The 8,883-nt window shown below is 41.1% G+C and overlaps 1 protein-coding gene across 1 annotated transcript; it reads left to right on the forward strand.

The window, feature by feature from the left end:
* Positions 1 to 485: 485 nt before the first annotated feature.
* Positions 486 to 7,259, forward strand: LOC129825821 (L-serine dehydratase/L-threonine deaminase-like). Its single transcript, XM_055885958.1, has 8 exons — positions 486 to 648; positions 3,139 to 3,340; positions 3,995 to 4,161; positions 4,509 to 4,548; positions 4,722 to 4,953; positions 5,601 to 5,828; positions 6,352 to 6,476; positions 6,592 to 7,259. The coding sequence occupies exons 3-8, from the start codon at positions 4,003 to 4,005 to the stop codon at positions 6,789 to 6,791; spliced, it is 984 nt and encodes a 327-aa protein (XP_055741933.1). The 5' UTR covers positions 486 to 648; positions 3,139 to 3,340; positions 3,995 to 4,002; the 3' UTR covers positions 6,792 to 7,259.
* The last annotated feature ends 1,624 nt before the right edge of the window (positions 7,260 to 8,883 follow it).

Genomic DNA, 8,883 nt, shown 5'->3' on the forward strand with positions numbered 1-8,883 from the left:
CAGCCATACAACTTGTCGACATGTTGTACAGTATATGTCCTGAGCCTGGCCTCCCTCTCATTTTACCATCCTGTGTTTTCTGCAGTGATTAAAGTTCAAGATAAAGTTAGAATTGGGCTATGCCTATGTGATAACGAAAACCTCAAAACATTTGTCGCTGAGGAATTTACAGAGAGTTAAATTTAACATTTAGAACTTAACATTTATCAAAATTAGCTTATAGCCTAATATAACATTTATTGGAATAAAGCAATATTCAACCTCCCCGTTGCATAATTCAGAGGGATTCTGTCACGACTTCGACCGAGGCAGGCTCTCCTTCCCGTGCGGGTGGCGTTCGGCGGTCGTCGTCACCGGCCTATTAGCTGCCACTGATCCTTTTCTCCCCCTCCCTATGTGGTTATTGGGTTCACCTGTTGTGTATTAGGGTTAATTAGTTGGGCTTATTAGTCAGCCTGCCCGCACGTTTCTTTGTGCGGGTTTGTTTGTTTGTAAGTAGTGGTGTTGTTTTTGTGCTACGTGTTTTTCTCGACTGTGTTCCATGATGCGCGGTTGGGTAGCCTATTGCGCGCACTAGGCTACACAACCATGGAGAGATCACAAGGCCTATTAGATCACTTTTTATGGTCTATTGGGATCATTACAAAGGTAACCTATAATATACAATCAGTAAGAAACTTTTACATATTGTTTTATCAAATGTTCTCATCGTGGGGACAGTATCTGTTATCTTTTTTTTTTCACTGAACCTCTCCAGACGCACGTGAAACGTGAGCAGCTTTTACCTAGTTCGAACTGCACATGACGAGTTGTGATTTTAGACATTGATCACGTCTGCACCAACATGTATATTTTCCCCAGGTTCATCGTGAGATACTCAAGCATTTTATGCTGAGACAGAAAGTGCTTTGCGGAAGACTACATGTGTGTGCGTAATCGTTGGATAGTGTGGTAGCTCTGTTCGTTTTCCATTATTTAGGACAATAGAATAACTTTAATTCAATGTTTCTATTTTGTTTAGAGGTCCGTGCATGATGTAACGTTAATGATAATGCTTAGGTCAAAAATATGTAAGTGCTCTGTGATTGTAATTAGTTAAATAGTGTAGGCTACAGCAATACATTTCTTAAGTCTTTAATAGCATGATAGCGTCTATTTAACTTTGTCGTTTTGCGCTAGACAATTTTACAGTGATTTATACATGCGGACAGCGAGATTAAGGGTCAAACAGATCATTCATGTATTTATTTTCAGCAAAAATGTATCTGAATATACTTGGGTTTTTCCAACAATTCAGTGCCTTTTGAGAAGTGTATCTTGGTCAAAAATAACTTAATTTCAGCTGATTTTAACATTCTGTCATAAAAAGCACGTTTGACTTAAAAAACCCTATTTCCCATTATAGTAAGTGCCAAATAAAGTAACAGGTTTGACCATAACAGGGTTGATGATATCATTTTAAATCAACCACAAATCCCCTAGTGACAGGGGGAATGGAAGCTGTCTGCAACAGGGAGGCAATTGAATGCAAGTGTAGCACATGAGGGTGTGTGAATCGTCCGCACTAGTGTCAGCAAATAGCTAGCTTTTCACAAGGCTCAGACTGGTAAAACCCTTCATCGGGGCAGTAACGTGTGCTAAGGCAGAGGTCCGGTGTTCCCGCCATGTATCGGCCGAATCCGGAGGAAGTGAAACTAGCAAAGCAAGCAGCATGACAAGGTACAGCACAAAAAGTGACATTGATCCCAAAAAAATCTAGCCTGTCTATCTATGCATATTTGACCGTTCAAATTTTCACCACAAAAAACACCAGCAAAGGGTAGAACCAGCTCACCCGCTTTCACACTATGATTTGACTATTGTATTTTCCATGTTTCTTTTGAAAAAACATATTTTAAAAGGATAGTTTCACCATATTAAAATGAGAGTTCATTTCACATAACAGGGTTGACCTAAACATTAGGGATAGAAGTACATGAATCACGCATTAAATAAATAATCATCTTCAGAAATGACTTTTTCAAAGCAGCAAAATTAACTAAGGCTTTACAATGATGGTGAAAAGCTGGAGAAATATTAGGATTAAGTGGGTTAAAATAATGTAAAACAGCAGAATTTGTGCACTTTAGCAAGTCTTTAATTCATTTAAAAATCCAGATTGATTGAATTCTCCATGTGGTCTATATTAAAGGGCACCAATTGAATATAGCAGGCTTTTAAAATGCAATATTGGTGCACAATTTCTTCTTAAAATATCAAAGGGACGCAAAAGGTTTATAGAACGACCCATTTGTTTTAATGCCTATACTCTCAGGCTTCTCTTTCGACTCCAAGCCGGATCAGTCAGGTTTGAGTCGTCAACATGACATTTGCTGCCACTGAGCAGAGGCCACTCGCCTAGATGTGTTCGGTAGAATCCGTCGCTTTTGGTAGCGCGGAATCAAAATAGTCGCGACTCTTTTGGTAATGACAATGATATGGACCCCTGCAGCAAAGCAAGCGCAGCGTGAAAATTGTAAAAATGGTCTGTACACTTATCTATAGACTGACCCAGTTTTGACCCCACGTTTAAATAATTAGTTCAGTAATTTATTACACACTGTCAATAACGTAAAATGTGAATTCAACTAAAGCAAGGGACATAAAAGCAAGGGACACAAACGTGCATTTGTGAATACAAGCAAGATACATTTCCTTCTGTATTGGGTATTCTCCTGCTAGGGAGGGGAATGTAATTTAACGTTGTTTCCATTATCCAAATTATGACCATCATTTTAGCAATAGCCTACGTATTTTTGTAGGCCTATTTAGGCTTATTTGATCATGCATGATGTAAGTTGAGGTGCCCATTAATTAAGTTACTACAGTTCATAGCCTATAGGCCCAGCAAATCTAAATAGAATGTATCATAATATGCAGGACAATTAATACAGATTTGCTCTAATTTCCAAAGACATGTTTATCCGATTTTTCTTAAATGTAGCGGTGATCATATGGGTTAATCAATTTGAGTACATCACCATGCTAGCCTAAAACCAATACATTTAACATAAATGTACAATATATTATGTTGTCTTAGACCTTATTAGGGGAATGGGGTGTGACAAAAGCTCTAAAATCCCCACCTGTCTCGTCTAGGGAAAGTGTTGTGTGACATCAGAGGAATGCCCAGAGGAGTGCCCAACGGTGATTGGTTGCGGAGGGAGGTCCCCGCTGCCTAGTAGGAATAAAACCCTCTTCTAATTCTCATCAGTGAAAGCTCGACTGGAACTGTCTATTGTCCCACTTGACCTAACTGTTGAGAAGTTTGCATTTTACCCTGAAACAGAAGTCTACTAAGGTAAAGTGAAACTTTACTTTGATTGTCTTGGTCTTAAAGCCTGCAATATATATGCTTGTTTGGATTATTCATATTTTCTATTTATAGGGTCTGTTATTGAAGCAATTGTAAAAGCTTTAGAAGAAAATTATAATATGCCTACATAATTAATTTGATGTAAGAAATATTATTATATTTAAGTACCTATTATAAGCACCTATTTATTTTTTTTATTTTTTTTACCTGTATTTATTACAAAGTTTGTAGTGTCTTAGTGGCAGTCTACTCCATTGCTTGCTTATATGTTTTTATTGATGTTCTTTCTGTAGTGCTAATAGAGTGATATTGAACTCAACCTTTAATGTGGGTCATGTTCATTCATGTGGAGCTCTTCCTCTAATGCTTGTATCCACTGCTGATCTTTCTCTGTGAATTAACACTTAAATGTAGCCTAGCGGTTAAGAGCATTAGGCCAGTAACCAAAAGGTTGCACGTCTGTCCTCTTGAACAAGGCACCTAACCATAACTGCTCTGGATAAGAGCATCTGCACAATGTGGTGCATGAACACAAGAGTACATTCATGTTAAGCTCTTCCTCCACAATTATTGAAAATGTATGAATTCATGTGTTTTCACACTTGTAACACATTAATTAATCAACTTGTCTGTCCTCAGCTAGAGAAATGAAGAACCTACAGGAGAGAACTCTTCACGTGGCCACCCCACTGAGGGAGAGCCTTGCCCTGACCAAAGTGGCAGGCACCTCTGTATACCTGAAACTAGACTCATCCCAGCCCACAGGATCCTTCAAGATCAGGGGCATTGGACACCTTTGCAAGACAGTGAGTGAATCACACATACCTACAATTTTAGGCTCATGAGTTAGGAGAGGAAAAGGATGTGGAGTGGGGGGGTGCTTGTGATAAGATGGGGTGATGTTGTTGTGCTAGAATGCATGTTAGGGGCCCCAGCAAAACAACATGGGGTGTGGATGTGCAGGGGAATCATATATAGCATGTTCCCAATAGGACCAGTCCAGACCAGTTTGAGGAGGTCAGTCCCTGTCTGAACACTGGACATGTGACTCATTTGGTTTGATTTGATATTTTCAATGTGGGGGCCCTTGAGTTCTTCTCATAAAGGTTAACAGAACTGTGAGTCATATCATGTGCTCTTTGTTGTCTTTCAGTGGGCTGAACGAGGCTGTGAGAGATTTGTCTGCTGTTCAGGTGAGTAATCAATCACATCCTTAGCTTGAAATCACGCTTACATTTTTTTGTCACAATACAAGAAGCATAACATATTATCTCAGAAATCTATATTCTTATGGGATCTTTCAGCTAAGCACTCTCCGTATAGTATCCGTTTTCCTAAAGTGGCCAATGTCATTGCTCCATCACAGGAGGAAATGCTGGTATGGCGGCTGCCTACTCTGCCCGTAAACTTGGGGTACCTGCCACCATTGTCGTGCCCAGTGTCACCCCGGAACCAACAGTTGAGAGGCTGAGGGATGAAGGCGCTGATGTGGTCATTCATGGCAAGACGCTGAATGAGAGCATTGAATATGGACAACAGCTTGTGGCCAACAACCCTGGATGGATCTTCATCTCTCCCTTTGATGACCCTCTCATCTGGTGAGTTAGATACCATATCAATACACTTCAGCAACATCCGTGTTGCTCTATTTCCTGTGAATGTACTGGGAATAATAGTCAAAGTAAGTGTCTTCCATGAAATAAGGAAAGCTGATAAGGGATAAGAAACATTGAACTCTATTCCAATCCAAATTAAACTTTGCGTGGTGTATTTTCTTGTAAACATGTATTATGCGTAGTATCCTGAGTGTTACCATGCTTTACTGAGTAAAACTTGTATATTATTCTCTGTGCAATGATAGGATGATTGGCAGAATCTATGAGGATCTCTTATCGTGCATTTTTGTGCTGCAGTTAACAAGAGGGATTGAAGATAATCTAATTCTTCAAGATGACTGAACCCTCATGGCAGCCAAATGTTTCTGGTTAATTTCACAGCCAAACACTAACTATACACTTCAGCTGAATAGACTTCAATGTTATCAGCAGCATTATAGCAGAAGCAGCAGCCTTTTCTTGTCTCATGAACGATTAACAACATAGCTTATTCCGAAAGATTGTTAGTGTTCCATTCCAGTCAACATAGAACTATGTATACAAAGCAGATTCTAAGGACTGCTTTGCAATGTATCATAAAATGTATTGTGAATGAAAAGTGAATTATTTTTTTCTCAATGTGTGTGTAGGGAGGGCCATGCGTCTCTGGTGAAGGAGGTGGAGTCCGAGCTGCAGGAGAAGCCTGGGGCGATGGTGTTGTCTGTTGGAGGTGGAGGCCTCATGAACGGGGTTGTCGAAGGACTGCGTCGCGCCGGCTGGGAAAATGTTCCAGTCGTAGCGATGGAGACCATGGGGGCACATAGCCTCAATGCTGCTATAAAGGCTGGGAAGTTGATCACTCTGCCTGAGATCACAAGGTAAGAAATCGTAAGAGTCACACTCACACCGAGAGACCAGGATCTTTAAAAAAAATGTATTTCACCTTTATTTAACCAGGTAGGCTAGTTGAGAACAAGTTCTCATTTACAACTGCGACCTGGCCAAGATAAAGCAAAGCAGTGCGACACAAACAACAACACAGTTACACATGAAATAAACAAGCGTACAGTCAATAACACAATAGAAAAAAGAAAGTCTATATACAGAGTGTGCAAATGGCAGGAGGAGGTAAGGCAAAAAATAGGCCATAGTAGCGGAGTAATTACAATTTAGCAAATTAACACTGGAGTGATAGATGAGGACATGATGATGTGAAAGTAGAAATACTGGTGTTCAAAAGAGCAGAAAAGTAAATAAAAACAATATGGGGATGAGGTAGGTAGATTTGGTGGGCTATTTATTTATCTCTTTAACATTACAGCCAAACAGTCATATGTTAGCACAAAAAAAGAAGGCAAAGCCGTATGCACAACAACAATTCGATCATTTCCATCTACACAGCATTGCCACAACATTGGGCCTGACAAGAGTATCTGCACAGACCCTGAAACTTGCTGGCGAACATACCGTTTACTCCGAGGTGGTCTCAGACCAGGATGCTGTCAAAGCTGTCGAGCGCTTTGTTGGTGAGCATCACAAACAGTGGGCTAGACCTGTGTAGAGGATCATATGATTACTACTGTATACCTAAAAAAGCCCACAAGCCTCTCTGATACTGAATTCCTCTTCCTCCATCTCCAGACGATGAGAAGGTCCTGGTGGAGCCTGCGTGTGGCGCTGCCCTGGCAGCTGTGTACTGTGACATCATCCCCAGACTGCAGAAGGAGGGCAAGCTGGCGCAGGACCTGGGCCCTGTGGTGATCGTGGTGTGCGGAGGCAACAACATCAGCATGGAACAGCTCCAGAAACTGAAGCAGCAGTTGGGCATGTCATCTAGCTAGGCAGACAGACGGCTTTGGGTTCTGCTGATTCTTTCTCCATCACTCCATTCCCCAGATCGTTCCAGCTTTAGCTCCCCTACTCTATTGTGCACTACCAATATGTGCATCTGATTATGAGTCATGAACACCATTGGGCCAAATCATTCCAGACTGTGCAGTATACACCTGAAAGGGCATGACTGGCTGAAGGATGAACTGACTTTCAATTCAGCAATAGCTTACGGTTAAGATTTTTTTAAAAGCACTGAAAGGCATTGATGGGCATACAGTCTACTGCTCTGGCAGTAGTAGTCTTTCAATTGAATAGCCTAGATGATTAACTTCTTGGTTTAAAATTAACCAAGTAGAGTTGTATTGTTTGTATTTAGCAAGTTTTATGTTCATGTAAACTATACCATTGGTTGTATTTTCTTCACCCTCTTTTGTACTGTATGAGTGATTTTTAAAAATAAATATAATTATACACATTTTTCCTGAACATCCTGTCTGTAAAGAGTCCTGTGTGTAGCTGGTGAGAGAGTCAGGCGCAGGACAGCAGATACGAGTAAAAAACATGCTTTACTCGAAGGCAAATATACAAAGAAACATCTTTAGCACACACAGACGGACCGAAATGTACAATAAACAATCACTCACAAAAACCATGTGGGGAACAGAGGGCTAAATAATGAACAAGTGATTGTGGGATTGACAACAGGTGTGTGAAACAAAGACAAAACAAATGGAAAATGAAAAGTGGATCGGCAGTAGCTAGGAATCCGGTGACGTCGAACGCCGCCCGAACAAGGAGAGGGACCGACTTCGGCGGAAGTCGTGACACTGTCTGGAATACCAATTCTTATAATCTGTGTTATGAATTTAATATTTATGTTCTGGTGAGGCTTCTTTCTACTGTGCAAATAAATAAACTAAAATGACAAACTAAATGTAACGAAACTAAAACGTCTCATATCTACAGTATTGTTTTGTATTATTGGATGAAATTCTGACCAATAGCCATATTAGACATTAAATACATCTAATTGGCCAGTCATATTGTTCACGGTAGCGCAGGGGTTCAATCCTAAAGATGATATGGTGAGGTTGGGAGATATTCATGCACTCAGCATTTGAAGGCCTTTTATTTTGTTTTTATTTTTTAACCTTGATTTATCTTGGCAAGTCAGTTAAGAACAAATTCTTATTTACAATAACGACTTAGGAACAGTGGGTTAACTGCCTTGTTCAGGGGCAGAACGACAGATTTTTACCTTGTCAGCTCGGGGATTCAATCTAGCAACCTTTCGGTTACTGACCCAACACTCTAACCACTAGGCTTCCTGCTGCCTCTTCTACCGGCCTGGCCTATCAATGACTTCCTGACCACCACTGTGGAACACAAAGTGGCTCTTTGACTTATTGTACCAAAGTTTCAACATACCATGCAAGATGGACTAACCATGCCAGGTGAAATGAAATTACTGTAATTACATTGTCTTATGTCACGCCCTGACCGTAGAGAGCTTTTTATGTCTCTATTTTGGTTTGGTCAGGGTGTGATTTGGGTGGGCTTTCTATGTTCATTTTCTATGTTTTGTATTTCTTTGTGTTTGGCCGGGTGTGGTTCTCAATCAAAGGCAGCTGTCTATCGTTGTCTCTGATTGAGAACCATACTTAGGTAGCTTTTCCCCACCGATGCTTGGTGGGTAGTTATTTTCTGGTATGTGTTTCTGCACCTGCACCTTGTTATTAGTGTTCAGTTGTAATAAAAAGATTGGTCCGATCCTTCTGCATCCGACGACCGTTACAGAATTACCCACCACAAGCGGACCAAGCAGCGTGGTATGGAGGAGCAGGAGATTGTTCAGGACTCCTGGACATGGGAGGAGATATTGGATGGACAGGGACCCTGGAGACAGGCTGGGGAATATCGCTGCCCGAAAGAAGAAATGGAGGCAGCTAAAGCTGAGAGGAGGCGATATGAGGCAAGGCAGCGCAGCAGGCACGAGAAGCAGCTTTTTGGGGGCGCACACAGGGAGATTGGCGGAGTCAGGCGATAGACCTGAGCCAACTCCCCGTGCTTATCGGAAGCAGTGTGGTACTGGTCAGGCAC

This window comes from Salvelinus fontinalis, chromosome 28 (assembly GCF_029448725.1).
Source record: "Salvelinus fontinalis isolate EN_2023a chromosome 28, ASM2944872v1, whole genome shotgun sequence".
NCBI lineage: Eukaryota > Metazoa > Chordata > Actinopteri > Salmoniformes > Salmonidae > Salvelinus > Salvelinus fontinalis.